Source organism: Dunckerocampus dactyliophorus, chromosome 9 (assembly GCF_027744805.1).
Source record: "Dunckerocampus dactyliophorus isolate RoL2022-P2 chromosome 9, RoL_Ddac_1.1, whole genome shotgun sequence".
In the NCBI taxonomy this organism is placed as follows: domain Eukaryota; kingdom Metazoa; phylum Chordata; class Actinopteri; order Syngnathiformes; family Syngnathidae; genus Dunckerocampus; species Dunckerocampus dactyliophorus.
In genome coordinates, this window is record NC_072827.1 from 9401502 (window position 1) to 9418401 (window position 16900).

The following is a 16900-nucleotide window of genomic DNA, read 5'->3' on the forward strand; positions in this document are numbered from 1 at the left end:
GTAGACTTTAATTACTGAGTCCTAGCTCAGTCACAATCATTCACAAGATCCACACAAACTGTCAGTTGTTCCACATAAAACAAGCCATCTTCTTACTTTGCAATGCTGCCCTGAAAAGATTCAATGACGGCCAAAACGGTAATCTTCCCACTTTGCAATGCCGCCGTGAATAGATTCTAGTTTTTGGACTTTTATAACTTTTTCACCAACCTAATTGTTCAAAAATTACATTTGTTTTGTTTTGTTTGTTTCTCATATTATTTCAACGCTGCTAAAATGACATATATTTATGTTTCCATTTTCATGTTTTTTTTTTTAGTTTACTTGTTAAATTATATTTTAAGAATGGGGGCCGCACTTTGCCCAGCACTAACACAACTACTAGTAAACCCAAAAAAACACTATACAGTGTGTTTACATTCACTTTGCAACTGAATCAAAACTGTATCAAAAGGACATGTTGTAGCTGCTGTTGGCTCTCGCGGAGCACCAATGCACATTTGCCACTGATACTTGTTTCTTTTTGCCTGTGGAAGTGTCACTCACACGCTGTAAAAAATGCTCAGATGATTTCAGCTTTAGATGTGCCAAAAGGCAGACATTGTGCAGTGCACTCCAGGCTGAATTTTAGCTTTACTGAGTCTGCTACCAGACGTTTCTGTAAATGGCAACATGCTAAATCAGTCAGGAAGCGAACATTACTCGTGCATGCTTGCATTTGGGGTTAAATTTACGGGTTGTCATTTAAACAAAACTGCAACATTCAGACCCTCTCTGTTTATTGAGAGACGCGTCGTTGCTGTGAGAAGCAGCCAAAGTGCCATTGAATGAACGCATTCTTTGTCGGCGCGGGTGACCAGTAAGTTTGCTCCCCTCCGTGGTGCGTATGTGACGCGTCACCTGGGACACGCCCACTACACACATCACAGCGGGCTGGAAGCCTCCACCGACAAAGTTTAGTTTGGATGGACTCACGGAACGACTGCACACGGGATTTTGCAGCGGGACGTTTACGGTTCGGGATAACGTAACCAAAGGGCGTTCGGCGTGTCTCTGTTTGGATGTTTAAAAAAAACCTCCATGTGCTGCTTCAATGCTTGGTAAGCTCGATTTCAAATGCTGAATGAATATAAACAATACTAGCTCTTGTATGGAAGGTAAACATCTTGCTGTACATTTGCTGAATAGTTTATACCAGGGGTGTCCAAACTTTTTCCAGCGAGGGCCACACAGTGAAAAATGAAAGGAAAAACTTCATCTCAACTTTGTGATATAGGTGAAAATGAATATTATTAGGATAAACTCTTCACTCTTTGCTCTTTTTTCCCCATTTAACTTTTTTCCCCAAAATATTTCAACTATCTTTTCAAATAACCTTTGTAAATGTTCTTATTATATTTTGTTATTCTTCAATATTATGGCTTTATTCCTATAAACTTTTTCCCTCAACCTAATTTTCCAAAATTGTGTTTTATTTTGTTTGTCATTATATTATGACTTTAAAAATAACATATTCTCTAATATTTCAAGTCTATGCTACTAAAATGACATTATTTTTACTCATAATATTCTGAGTTTATTTGTGTAAAATCACGACGTTTCTACTTGTTAGATTACGACTTTTTTTCTCATAATATTTTGACTTTATTCTCGTAAAATTACAAAAAAAAATGTTCATTTCTGCAGTTTTTAAAAATTTTGCAACAATTTCAGCTTTGTTCTTTAAATTTTCTTCTTGGAATTATGACATTATTCCCATATTTTGACGTTATTCTCGTAACATTATGTAACAACTTTTTCCGCAACCTAATTTTCCAAACGTTACAAGTCTATTTTTTGTTTTTTTTTCTGTATTACAATTGTTTTCTATTACAAATTTTTTTTAAGTCGTTTCTCTTTAATATTTAAAATTCACGCTACGAAAAAATTTTCCTCATAAAATTACAGCTTTTTCTTGTTAGAGTACAAGTTTTTTTTCCACAATATTTGACTCAATTTTTGTAAAATTATTGCTGATATTTCAAATGGTTTTTTTGTTTTTTTCCTTGTTACGTTGTATTTTTTAAAATGTGCTGTGGGCCGCAAATGGATACCAAGCCATACTTTGGACACCCCTGGTCTTTACAATGAGTAAAGCAGTCATTTGAATGTTTATGCACTTTCCAGTGATTTTCAATGTATTTTTCAAAAAAGTTATGTACCAATCTCATATCAAGAGACATGTTTGACTATTCATTCTGCACCCAATGGGCTATAAATTCCAGGAAAAAAAACTCTAAAATAATTGTATTGAAATTACAGCTGAGTGTTAAAGTGTATTATTAATAATATTGCATGTCACAATGGGATTTTTAGCACTAACAGAGGTACAGTAATATTTTTATACAAAATTATACTTAAGACGTGGTGGTACGGTACACGCCGCTGCCTTTAATGCAGACGGCGCGGGTTCATTTCCTAGCCAGGACCCAACCCAGTCCCAAGCCTGGGCAAATGTGAGGGTTGTGTCAAGTCAAGAAAGGCATTCAGCATGCAAAACAACCCTAAGCCAAATCGCTAATGCGACAGGCGGGAAAACCCGAAGAACAGACCCCCAAAAATATTAACAAAAAATACATTTTAAAGAGAATAATTATATCTTTTTATGCAGAAAACCATTAGATGGATAATGTACATTTAACATCATTTTTACCTTTATTTACGACACCATCTTCTTACTTTGCAATGAGTTCTTTCTCGAAAAGATACAGTACAGGGAAAATGGACTGTTTTTTTTACACGCAACATTGTACGAAAACCATGTCTGTGTACAAAAACCGCCGTAAAATATCTGCAAAAATATTTTTCAAAAACCGAAATATACAAAATGTATACATGGTCTGACAGTACCTCAACTAATATCCAGCATAGGGGTAATAATTGGGCGCTATGCTAACTTTTCCTATGCAAAAAAGTACAGTAGAACCTCGGTTAGCGCACCCCACCCCTGGTTAGTGTATTTTCCGGTTTACGTCAAACATTTACTGGTACACAAAAATTTTGCCTCAATTCATGTACTTTCGTGGTTAGCATACAATATGGCGCACATTCTGTCATCTTATTATACATCCAACTGTGTTCATAACGTAGTTTTTCATCACAACGACCATTGTGTTAGCATGGAACCCTCATGTGAAACTGTAAAAATGTGTTTTGGTTTAATATTTTTGTGTATCCGGAACAAATAATTAGATTTACATTATTTCTTCTGGGAAAACTTGGTTAGAGTATGTTTTGGTTTGAGTCAGACCTTCTGGAATGGATTAATGATACTAACCGAGGTTGCACTGTATAGGTAATTATCAAAGCTGCACAAGTGACAAGAGTTGAAAAGCGGTACCCATTAGTGTACCAGCCTCTAACGATACAGTAGTAGTTCTTAAAGCAAATAACCCTAATCAAATTTAAATTTTATCGCTTGAATCGAAATGACATAAAAATGTGTTTCTAACTTGAGAGTGTACAGTAAGAGAGCGCGAGATATCTTTTCACCCTGATAGCTTGTTGATGATGATGTCTGCAGTGGAAAAGTAAGTTGCACAACAATTTTTGTCCTCCTTTCCAAAAGTTCCTTAACCGTGCAAAAAGAATGATTCATACTCTTGTGGTTCTTCCTGCCTCATCTGTCGACCATCATCTTGCTTGCCACAGCGTTGACCCAAATGGATGTTCACATTATGTTCCAGGCCTATCCAGGACACACCCAGAACTCACTTCAACACAGGAATTGAATGATCCACAAGACGCGTAGTTGTGTAGTTGTGACTCCTGGATCATTTCGGTGAACAGCCAATTGTGAGGGTCGACCTCAGAAGGTATACAAGTAGTTGATTTTATTCATAATCTTCTTGAAGCAGGGGTGTCCAAACTTTTTCCACACTGCAAAATCAAAGGATGGACGGGCCACTTTGATATTTTACATTTTGTAACCCAACCCATGTAGATATGCGAAGAAGTTAAATATATTTAAAGAAAAAAACAGGTGAAAAAGCGTATTGTTAGTATGAACCGTTTCTCCTTATGTTATTCTTTTTTTGCTCGTTTTTCTATTTCTGTTGTTTCCTCTAAAAATTACATGTTTTTCCACAGAACTTTATTCAGGTAAAATGACAACTTTACTCTCATAAGATGACAACTTTTTCTTGTAATATTTTGACTTTATTCTCCTTACTTTTTCCCAACCTAATTTTCCAAAATGTACAACTTCATTCTTTGTTTTTTTTGTTTCTCATAATATTACAACTTTAGAAAATCACATCTTTTTCCTTGAATTTTTCAACTTTATGTTTCTCAGTATGACATGTTTTTCCTAATAATATTGTGACTTTATTCTTGTAAAATGACTTTTTTCCTGTAAGATGACAATTTTTTTCTCATAATATTATGACTTTGTTCTCATCAGCAACACTACTGTTTTTAAAATTTTTGCTGTTTTGTTGTTTAATTGTATTTTTAGAATGTGCCGTGGTCCAATAAAAAACAACTCTGGACACCCCTCTCTTAAGGGGATGGCTCTCACCATGAGATTTTCCCTTGCAGGTAACCTCCACGCAGTGATGGCTGACAGCGGAGAGGACTATGGAAACTACAGCTATGACTACTACATGGAGTACGGTGACATGGAAGAACTTAAAGTCGACCACAAGCAGAAGGAAGCGATGCACATTATCTCAGTGGTCATTTATGTGATTTCCTTTGTGCTAGGCCTGATTGGAAACGGAACTGTCCTATGGGTGACAGGATGCAAGAGCAAAAGGACTGTTAACAGTGTTTGGTTACTCAATCTGGCATTGGCCGACTTTGTCTTTGTGCTCTTCCTGCCCTTCTACATCGATTACATCCTGCGGGACTTCCACTGGGACTTTGGTGTGGCCATGTGTAAGATTAACTCTTTTGTGTCAGTGATGAACATGTATGCGAGCGTTCTGTTCCTTACCGTGCTCAGCATTGACAGATACGTGTCGCTGGTCCATCACAACTGGTCTCAGAGGTGTCGGACCATAGCGAGAGCCTGGCTCGTAAGTGCTTGTGTATGGGCCACAGCCGCCGTCATGAGCTGCCCCGCGCTCATCTTTCGGGATACGGTGCGCTTACATAACAAGGTGATATGCTTTAACAACTTCCACGCGCAGGATGGACAGTCCGCAGCAGTAAGTCACATTCTGATCGTCTCCATCCGTACCACAGTGGGCTTTCTCCTGCCTTTCTCCGCTATATGTGCGACCAGCATCCTTCTGACTGTGAAGGTGACGCAATCTCAAGGCTCCGTTCGGCTCTCCAACTTCACTAAAACGGTCTCAGCCATGGTTCTGGCCTTCTTTTTATGCTGGGCCCCTTTCCACATCTTTAGCCTGATGGAGCTATCCATACATTCCTCGCTCTATCTACATAATGTACTGAAAATGGGGTTCCCTCTGGCCACCAGCTTGGGCTTTTTCAATAGCTGCATTAACCCACTGCTCTATATGCTTCTGGGCAAAAAGGTTCGCCACATCCTGAAACGTGCATGCCTGGACATAACTAAAAGCTCGCTGAGAGAACTCAGCCAGTCTGTCTCGGCCACTGAGATGGAGTCTCTGCCAGGGGTCCTTCAAGACAAGGACAGTGCACCAGAGGAACCTGTGGCGTCATCCACTCTGTGATTGCAGCTGTCTCCAGAAACATCATTATCACCTTCCGGCCATTAGAATTCCATCTCTGTTAGGTGTTTCCCTGCTCTATGTAATTTGGACAAAATGATGTCTTCAACCGACAATTACACTGTCTGAAAAAAGCACCAAGTAGCGCTATAGACTATCTTTACATTTAGTTTCACAATGGTGACGCCTTGATGAAGCATATGAAGGAGTATTAGGGCCATATTGAGAAAAAACTGAATAGAATGAAAATGCAAAAGTAACACTTCTCAAACTAAAACTAAAAACAAAATAGTTTCACATTGAACAGACACAAATGTTTGCACAGTGCCTATAAACTGCACATAATACAGGTAGTGACCGAAAGGACAAGATCGCGGGTACAAGCGGCCAAAAGGAATTTTCTCTGTTGGGTGGTTGGGCTCTCCCATTGTCGTCCGGGAGAAACTCGGAGTAGAACTGCTGCTCCTCCGCATTGAGAAGAGCCAGAGGAGGTGGCCCAGGCATTTGGTCAGGATGCCTCCCGAACGCCCCCCTGGGCAGGTGTTCTGGGCACGTCTGACTGATAGGAAGCCGCTGGGAGCAGATGGACACGGTAGCCAGCGCGAGGAAAGTGTGGGCTTCCCTGCTTAAGCTACTGCCCCCACGACCCGACCTCAGATGAGCGGTAGAACATGGATGGGTGGATGATCTCTCCATTGCTATGTCGCGGTTTTTCAAAAATTAATTAATACATGATGTCTGTTTCATGGTAGGCAATGGTCTATTAATAGTCAAAACATATTGAAATACAAGTCATATGTATATTCGTCCCTCGTTTGTTCAGATTCATTGGTTTCAGACCCGACTGTTATAAATGAATTTCAGCAATATTATTATCAGATCCATCTCCTTCAGCAGCAGACTGTTACACCCACGGTGTAAGAAGGAGAGGTTCCGCAGGTCCTTCATACCGACCGCTGTCAGGCTCTACAACACCTGCACCACCTGAACCATGTTGTAGTCACTATGTATTCTTTACACTGTATTCTTTACTTGTGTATCTTGCTTGCTGCTGTAACAAGTGAATTTCCCCGCTGTGGGATAAATAAAGTACAAATACAAAATACAATACAAATCTAGACATGAAATAATACACCTAGAGTCACCTTTACACTCTTGTTATTTATTGTTCACATTGTTCACACATTGCGCAACTCTTACGCTGCAGGGACTTGAAACGGCCGCTAATTAGTGAGCTAACCAATTAGCCTTGAATGTATTTCATCTAAACTTAAGAAGCCCAAAACTTACCACTTCCACATGCAGTGGTAAGGTAAGGTAATGTAAGGTAATGTCTCATTGTTTTGAGTCATTACTGCCGCCTCTTTGTGTCATTACTGCATGAAGTCATCCATGGCATGCCCAACATGATAGAGTGAAAAAAAGTTCTCCTCCCATCTCATGTGGAAGTGGTAGGTTTTTGGCTTCTAAAGTTTACAAGAAATAAATTCAAGACTAACTCGTTAGCTCGCTAGCCGTCTTGAGTCCCTGCAGCATAAGAGTTGCGCAATGTGATATAAACAATGAATAATAGGAGTGTAAAGGTGACTATAGGCATGTTATTTCATGTCTACAGGGCGCTAATAATGTTACAAAGTGTATTTAGAAAGTCAGATTTTCTATGCTGGTTTTCTATGCTCTAACTACGAAAATATTCCATTCATTAACATTGAGCCCTATACTGCAGAAATTCATTTATTGCAGTCAGCTCTGGAACCAATTAACCGCTATAAACGAGGAACGAGTGTATTACAACTTCATTCCCTTTTTTTCTCGAGTTCATTCTCATATCATTTCGACTTATTCTTGATTCACGTAGTATTATTGCTTTTATGTTTGTATTGCAGTGTGGCCGTAACTCTCCTTTCCAGCATTTTTACTTTAATAACAATTTTACTCCATTATTTAAATTATTGTAGTCTGTAATGCCAATTCCTAAAATACTGTAACTGACATTGTCTTAAAAGTGAGTACAGCCCCCACATTTCAGCAGCAATTGTTATTGTTTTCAAGGGACAATACTATAGAAAATGGCACTTTGATATAGAGTAGTCCATGTACAGCTTGTACTGTATGTATGCTTGTATTTAACTTTGGACGCAGTTTGTTCACTGTGAGGTGTACTCATTCATGCTGCTGCTACTGAGACAAAAAAGGACAGTAAATCTATATGGTAATACTGTACAAGCTTTACACTGACTACTCTAAGTTATATCACAAGTTGTATTTCTACAGTTTTGTCTCTTGACAAGCTATAATAAAATATTTGCAGAAACGTGACGGACATACCATGGTCACTTTTTGGAGATTCTGTACATAATCTCTGGGATAGTCAAATAAAACATAGAGCGATATAAACAGGTCACTTTAATAAAGTTTTGTTTTGGCATTATTTACAACAACCATTAAAGGATTTTTTACATTTGTTTTGCTTTTAAAGAGAAAGAGGTATAATAGAATTACGTTAATAGCAGTAAAATTCAAAACTTTTTTGTAAAAATGTATACAGGCTGCTAGAGTAGACTTTAATTATTTGTGGAAATGTTTCATGTGTAATCCATTTAATATATTCCAACTAAAACGCACTTAATAAATGTGCTCTACTGTACATTGTTTGGATTTTTTTAACAGTATTGTTCCTCAGAAGGGCTACATCATTAAAGCTGTGAACCTTTGTGTATAAAATGATCCTTCCTAAGGCCTGGTGGTTAGGACAGGACTGTGACATAAGTCCAGATGTGCATCTTTTTTTCCCCTGCAGGGCTTGATTACACATTCAGCCACTTCCTGTTATTTCTCACTGGTGAACTCTGACTTAAAATGTTGACATGGCATGCCCACACAGTGTAGCTTCAGTTCCTCCTCAAAACATTTGCTTGAATCATCAACAGCTTCAATTTTATGACTAAAATTCTCAAAACATGACCAGCCCTGAATGCAGGGGTGTCCAAACTTTTTCCATGGAGGGCCCCATACTGAAAAAAATTAAAGGATGGATGTGCCAGTGTGATGTTTTACATATGGTAAACCAACCATGTAGATACAGTATGCTAAGAAGTTATAAACTGTATATACTGTACAGTATTTAAAGAAAAAACTGCGTGCATATCAACATTTTGATGTATGGTAGGTGAAAAGCATATTTATTAGTATGAACTTTTTCTCCTTAAATTACACATTTTTGCTCTTGCCCCCCCCCCCCCCCCCCCAAAACATGCATACAGTTTACATTGAATGCTTCATGTTACAATTCACAGTTCCACATGTCCGAAAAGGAGTATGATGAAGCAGAGCTTATTTAATTCTACCCCGTGTCCGCCTCACATCAATTACATACAAATTCACAGTTTACTTATTCTTCTTATTTACTTATTCTTCTTAATATAATATTTTAATTTTTACAGAAAAAGACTTTGCCTTTATTCTCCTAATATCATAACTTTTCCCAACCTAATTTTCCAAAAGTTGGAAATTCATTCTTTGTTTTGTTTTGTTAATATTTCAACTTTATTCTCATCAAATTAAAATACTTTTTTTTCATTTTTGCTGTTGTTTTGTTTGTTTAATTGTACTTTTAGAATGTGCCGTGGGCCAGTAAAAAAAAACAAAAAACGCGGGGGCTGCACTTTGGACACTCCAGCCTGAATGCCTTGTTTACAATGCTTTATAATGGACTAACTATGTCTCTGTCACAATTGGGTGTATCCACTGCTCATAATACAGGAATATTGGATATAAAAGTACATTAATTAAGATGACATAAATTGACCAGAAAGTATCAATGAATACAGTGTTCAGACATAATAATTGGCATATAATGCCCATGCAATACCCACTAATGAACCATATATAACCATAAATGAACCATGAACCATATATATTGTCTTTGTGACTTGATAACCTACCTTGATAACAAACTTTACTGTGTGCAGCTTGGCACGTATTTTGAAAATATACAATGCCTCCGAAGCCGCACACGCTACCTTTATTTTGAAATTGTAAAATTGCACCTTAACACTGGATGTGGAAGTGGTAATTGCAAATTCTGCAACGTGGTCCAGCTTGTTGCGTTTCCCAGCATCCGATTTGATCAAAGGAGGCTCGGCTTCAGCCAGCAATGCTAACAAAATGTCACTAATTGAGTTTGTTACTTACAATGCGTGACTTTGCCTTTGTGCTGACTGACCCATTTAGCATTCAATGTGCACTATGTTTTCCCAGCGGGTTACAGTAAGGATTACACTCATTTGGTTCCATGTATTAGCTATGAAGTCATTGATTTTTTTTAAATCAGTTATAATTAACATGATCATTGTTATTTTTATGTTGAATTGGACTTCACTGTACTGTACTGCAGCAGCAGCGTACCTACAGCAGGGGTGTCCAGGGCGGCCCAGGGTTTGTTTAATGGTTAAATCAGTAGTGATTTTACGAGAATAAAGGAAAAATATTAAGAAAAAAACAGTAATCTAATGGTAGGAAGTCGTAATTTTATGACAATAACATCGTAATATTATGAGGAAAAATAAAGGCATTTTAGTAGCATAAAGTTAGATAAAAGAAAAACGCTTTTGAAAAGTCGTAAAATTATGAGACACAAACAACACAAAATAAAGTTGTAATTTTGGTTGGAGAAAAAGTTATAATATTATGAAAAGAAAATTTACAAAAAGAAAGTCGAAATAGTTAGAAAGTTGTTTTTTAAAAAAAAACAAAAAAACAGCAGAATTGGGAGAAAAAAAGCTGGAATTTTATGAGAATAAACTCATAATATTATGATGAAAAATAATGTAATTTTATTGTTGAGTTGAAATTTAAAGAAAAAATTTTTTTTTTAAGTTGTAATATTATGAGAAACAAACAAAACAAAATAAACAATAATACATTTTTGGAAAGTCAGGTTGGGGACAAAGTTATAATATTATGAGAATAAAGTCAAAATATTCAGAGAAGAAAATGTACAAATATTATGTTAATAGAACGTTGAAATAGATGGAAAAAACAGAAACAAAAAAACAACAGCAAAAATGGGGAAAAAAGAGCTACAACAAGCTTTTTCACATATAACACATAGCTCATTTTTTTCTTGAAATATACTGTATATAACTTCTTAGCATAGCCACATGTGTTGATTTACAAAATATCAAAGTGGCCCTTACATCCTTTACTTTTTAACTTTGTGGCCCTCGCTGGAAAGAGTTTGGACACCCGTGCAATAGGCTATACGTCCGGGTCGTGGGGGCAGCAGTCTTAGTAGGGAAGCCCAGACTTCCCGGTCCCCGACTACCTCCTCCAGCTCCACCGGGAGGACACCAAGGCGTTCCCAGGCCAGCTGTGAGACATAATCCCTCCAGCGTGTCCTAGGTCTTCCCCGGGGCCTTCTCCCGGTTGGGCATGCCCGAAACACCTCACCAGGGAGGCGTCCGGGAGGCATCCGGACGAGATGCCCGAGCCACCTCAGCTGGCTCCTCTCGATGTGAAGGAGCAGCGGCTCTACTCTGCGCTCCTCCCGGATGGCCAAGGTCCTCACCCTATCTCTTAGGGTGAGTCCAGCCACCCTCCACGATCTCGTTCTTTCAATTGAGAGCTTTGCCTTCAGGCTCAGCTCTCTCTTCACCACGACGGTCCGGTACAGAGACCGCATTACTGCAGACGCTGCGCCAATCCGCCTATCGACCTCACGCTCCAACCTTCCCTCACTCAAAAACAAGACCCCGAGATACTTGAACTCCTCCACCTGGGGCAGGACCTCATTCCCAACCCGGTAAGCTGATTTCCTTTTTCATTGTAGCAGTTCACTGCTTTCATTGTGTTGTTTAACTTGAAACAGAGGGGCTGTGATGCAGTTTCTCAATTCTTTGAATGTGCTGGCTGTGAATGGTGCAACCTTGAGAAAGCCAATCATGTAGCATTGTTTCATTGCTCATGGTTTTGTGCAAAGGACCGGCCCCTGCAATAACAAAGTGACAGGAGCTGCTTCACTGAGGATAAAAGAGCAGTAGAAAGCAAGAACATTGGGGCGCTTGTCAAAACCATCAATACTTATTGTATTCAGTGCACTCGTTGTGTGCGGTGAGTCACTCTCATCATCTTCAATGACCCTTAATGGGAACCATTTGCTTTGTCACAGACATGGGCACCGCTGACAGAGGCAACGACTTATTGGAGAAGACATTTCATGTGGCGCTGCAACAATTAATCGATGGTTAATCAATTACCCAACTAATCGACAACTATTTTGGTAATCGGTTAATCATTTTTTAAATTTAAATATGTACATATGCCGTGATTTTAGCCTCTCAAATGTGAATATTTTTAAATTTCCTTAATCAGGTTGAATAAAATCCATCTACAAAAACCTAAGCAAGAGGGTGGGATGGCGTTGCCTAACTTTCGCTGTTATTATTGGGCAGCCAATATTCGATGGGTCATATTCTGGTCATACTATCAGTACCGTCCAGACCGGCCTTTATGGGTGGAGATGGAGTTGAATGTGGCTAAAAATGTTTCTATTCTAGCGTTACTTGGATCTGCACTCCCTTTTCCGTCAAGCAAACGTATTGATAATCCGGTGGTCTGGCGTACGTTGAGGGTGTGGGCCCAGTTTAGGAGACATTTTGGTTTTGAAGATCTCTGCCTTTTTAGCCCCATTTCAGACAATCATCTTTTCCAACCTTCCTTGCTGGATCTGGGGTTCCGGGAGTGGCGTAGACGAGGCATATTGTGTCTCCGAGACCTGTTTATCGATAATACGTTCATGTCATTCCAGCAATTAACGGAACAATATAATCTTCCAAAGTCCCATCTCTTTCGGTACTTTCAGGTTAGGCACTATGTTTACAGTCGATTACCAAATTTCCCTGAGATTCCTGGTACGAACATTGTTGATGCACTTCTGGACTTGCAACCATCACGTAAGGGGTTAATTTCTACTGTTTATGTTAAACTGTTGGACATAAGACAGACCTCTCTTACTAACATTAAAACAGCATGGGAGCAAGACCTAAATATTTCTTTGACAGGTGACATGTGGCATACAATCTTTAAAATGATCAATTCAACCTCTATTTGTGCCCGCCATAGCTTGCTACAATTTAAAGTTGTACACAGGACTCATATGTCAAAATCCAAACTAGCCCGTATATATCCAGAGGTGGATCCCTGTTGTGACAAGTGTAAGAGGGAGGATGCCACACTTATCCACATGTTCTGGTCTTGTCCTAGTCTGGAGAAGTATTGGAGGGAAGTCTTTCAGACACTTTCTGTAATTAGCAATTTACCCTTGCAACCCAACCCTTTAATAGCACTGTTTGGCACCACAGGTGAACCCGACTTGCGTTTGACCCCCACACGACAACGAAGTTTGTCTTTTGCCTCCCTCTTGGCCAGACGGGCAATTCTGTTAAGGTGGAAGGATGCCGCTCCGCCCACCCACGCTCAGTGGCTGAGAGATGTCATGTCTTGTTTAAATCTGGAGAAAATTCATTACTCAATTTGTAATGCCAAAGAAAATTCCAAAATGTCTGGGGACCTTTCTTAGTATATTTCCACAACTTTAAATTTACCTGAGTTCCCCAATAGCTTTCCCGCTCTGGCCTATTTGCTGTCATCTGTTGTTTAACTCACTTGTGTATTTGCTTTGGTTGTTTTGCATTTGGTTGTCCTACCAAACTCGGACCTCTGTCTTTTTGGGCTGTGTGTGGCTTACATTGTGGGTGTTTTTGTGTTGGGGTTTTTTGTTTGTTATTTTGCTGTTTTTGTTTTTGTTTTCTCACACTCTCGTTCTCTGCCTAAACTACCAGCAAACATTGTGTGCATTTGTTTTTTACTTTGTCAAAATTCAATAAAAATATTTCTGATAAAAAAAAATTTCCTTAATCATCCATTTAAGTAGACCTATTATCTTTATGTTTTAGCCAAAAGAAGATATTCACACATATCAGCTTTGACTTTGGAAAACAGTGATGGGCATTTTTGCCTCTTTTCTGATATGTTGCGGACCCAACCACTAACTGTAGGTGTTTGCTTCATATTCATTTGGTCCATCTACTACATTAATTGAACCAATCTTCAGATTAATCGACTAAGAAAACGATCATGATAGCATTTTTGTGTACATTTATTGTTTTACTGAAGCTATTTGACAATTTTTTAAATTATTTTATTACTTAACATTATTTTAACACAATAGTCAAGGCAACCTAGTGTCTGTGCACTTATTTCTCTGTCAGTTGAAATCTTCTATTTCTGAATACAGAGGCGGAAATTAAAAACGTGTTTAAAAAAAAATCAGATTAATCAATTAATGGAAAAATAATTGCTCGATTAATCGGTTATTAAAATAATCGTTAGTTGCAGACCTACATTCATGTCAGAATTGTTTGGGAATGTTATTGATAGACATACTGTACGTATGCTCACTCTTGGACCATCCTGCATGTTCCCCTGATTTAAATCCAGTTGGGAACATTTGGGGATGGATGGCAAGGGACGTTTACAAAACTGGACATCAGTTCCAGACAGTGGATGCCCTCCGTGAAGCCATCTTCACCACCTGGAGCAACATTCCCACTAGCCTCCTGAAAAGCCTGGCATCAGCAAGCCCAAACTTATTTTTCAGCTGATTAACACGAATGGTACAGCTACTCATTAATGACTCCTTTTTTAAACATTTTATTTTAGAAGGGTTTTGGGTTTTTATGGTCTATGGTCTTAAACTTTCAATAAGCTGATGAACAGCCTATTTCACTTTCATGCTTGTTTACTATAAACTGCTTACTGAAATTGTCCCAGTTCATCCTTTTGAAGTTTGAAGCTCTACTTTGAACCACCTTAAAAGACTTAAAATGTAAATTCTTGCAATTTTTCAGGTGGTCTTAAAATTTTGATCAGGGGTGTACAGTATATGCCCAGTAGGAGCCCTCCCCTCAAAGCTTTGTTTTCACTGCTCACCCTTAGGAGACTTCGTTTTTTGTTTACTCTACATTTTTGACTTACCGGTGTGGGTTTGTGAGTGTGGTCAGTTTCTGCTCACTTCATCTTTCTGTGTCTCTCCAGATGCTGTAGATGCTGTGGGTAGTAATGCTGTGGTCAGGTGATGCGTATCCTAAATGAAGTTATCAATAGGTGGTGATCACTCAGTGAGAAGAGGCTCTCAGACAAAACCAGGTTCCTTTTTTGGTAGTTTAAAATGACATAACTGCAGAATTTTACTTTTTTCTCTGTACCTTTGCTTATGATGTTCTTCACCAACACAGAGCCTTTGATGAAAAATGAGCCTGGGCAGTGGGTACCTCAACCTGGGAACATACAGGTATGCTGACTCAAGTTTCTGGCGCAGTATGCAAATCCATTGTGAAACGGTGTGTGATCATTTGTTACCTGTGGTTTTGATTCTACAGTTGAAGGTCACATTGTTGGTGCTGTCGCAGGTGGCCTGATGGATGCAGGGACTCAAAAACATGCTGAACCGTCAGCATAATGACAAGCTGTGCACTGGGGAGGTAAGACCAACTGATGCAAATCCTAAGCCAAGAGCACTTACCCCAACTCTTACCTTTCTGAAAACCTTTCAGATGTGACTTGCAGTCAAACTACATTCTTAACCGTCGCTGTGATGCTTCTTTATACAAAGCAAGGGCAGAGCTACATATACAATAATGCTGAGCAGTTTTGGGTTGTGCTCAAAATACTTCGGAAGAAATGCTACTCTACATTGGTGATGGGAATTTAGGCTCATGGGCCGCACAGTGGTCTAGTGGTTAGCATGTTGGCCACACAGTCAGGAGATCGGGAGGACCTGGGTTCGAATATCTGTTGGGCATTTCTGTGTGGAGTTTGCATGTTCTCCCCGTGCGTGTGTGGGTTTCCTCCCACATTCCTAAAACATGCACGTTAGCTTAATTGGCGACTCCAAATTGTCCATAGGTATGAATGTTGTCCATAGTGTGAATGGTTGTTTGTCTATATGTGCCCTGCGATTGGCTGGGGACTAGTCCAGGGTGTACCCCGCCTGTCGCCCAAAGTCAGCAGGGATAGGCTCCAGCATACCCCCGCGACCCTAATGAGGAGAAGCGGTATAAAAAATGGATGGATTGATGGAATTTGTGCTCATTTTTAGGGAGCTGAAACAGATTTGTGTTGCCTCGATTGATTTGTTCCGAGTACAATGAATTTCTTAAAACATGACAGCAACAAAACATAACACAACAATAATTGAAATGTGCAAAAGTAAAAGACAAAGCAGAATCCAAGTGACAGTTTTTGTCTTTATCTAAGTTTGGTATTCAGAAACACATTTTGTTTCCTGCTGCTCATTTTCCTCACCTTGCCAGCATGGTGTCTGAAATTATAAAATAAAATTATTTCACTCCCTTGTGTCCCCTAAACCCACCCTCCTCCTTCAACACATACGGCACCACACATTCTGACCAATCACATGCGGCCATATCAGAAAAATGCGTATCTAGGAAACCTGTCCTTATATAGCGTTATCTACTGTTAGATATTATTATTACACCTTTAGATTCAGTCTAATAACTTTCTGAGTCTAATAGGCCTTGACACATTGACATAATGTAGCACAATTGAGTTGTGCAACACCGATATGACTGATGGAAAAATACCGGGGAAAGAGGCAGACACACAAAGGATGCATCGTTCTCACTCTGTGACACAAGCTTAACTTTCACTTTATAGCGGGGCACAGCAACTCTCTCATCTCCCCCCAAATAGGTGGCCATATATACTTCTATGAGAAGCTATTTGACTGAAAATGAATTATTACGCTGAATCTAAAGGTGTAATAATATCTAACAGGACTGATATTTTTGAACATTGAGAAAAATGGTACACATGTCCTAGCTGCTCGGTACAATATGGCTCCTAATTTGAAAACCTTTTAAATTGTGTGATCATTGACTACTTCTCTGAGAGCAATGCAGTCCCAAAAACTGTGAAGAAAAGCTAAGGAAAAGAAATTGCTTTTAAAAAACAGTTATCTACTTAAGTATTAGTGAAACAGCTGCATCGGCAGGTGAAATCCACACTAAAATCCACACGTATTGTGCTGCAGGACGCACAACTCGGGTACACGGCTCGGCAGAACACCGGGTCATTTGTGAACAAGCCATCAATACTATCCGTGTAACACAGAATCCTCAGTTGTATTGGACAAATGGTCT

At 39.1% G+C, this 16900-nt stretch overlaps 1 protein-coding gene and 1 long non-coding RNA gene across 3 annotated transcripts; one reads left to right on the plus strand and one right to left on the minus strand.

Annotated features, from left to right (window-relative positions):
- The first annotated feature begins 959 nt into the window (after positions 1-959).
- On the plus strand, positions 960-7165 carry cmklr2 (chemerin chemokine-like receptor 2). 2 transcript variants are annotated; one of them, XM_054786495.1, is made up of 3 exons: positions 960-1100; positions 3726-3854; positions 4579-7165. In XM_054786495.1, exon 3 carries the CDS (start codon positions 4596-4598, stop codon positions 5679-5681), a length of 1086 nt encoding a protein of 361 aa, XP_054642470.1. In that variant the 5' UTR covers positions 960-1100; positions 3726-3854; positions 4579-4595; the 3' UTR covers positions 5682-7165. The 2 variants fall into 2 exon arrangements, with proteins under 2 accessions (XP_054642470.1, XP_054642469.1); XM_054786494.1 differs by lacking the exon at positions 3726-3854 and having other exon boundaries at positions 961-1100.
- A 4111-nt stretch (positions 7166-11276) lies between these two features.
- Positions 11277-16035, minus strand: LOC129187359 (uncharacterized). Its single transcript, XR_008572393.1, has 4 exons — positions 15099-16035; positions 14945-15016; positions 14715-14823; positions 11277-11667 (listed from the first exon to the last, which is right to left on the minus strand). It is a non-coding gene; the product is annotated as an uncharacterized LOC129187359 (long non-coding RNA).
- Positions 16036-16900: the final 865 nt, after the last annotated feature.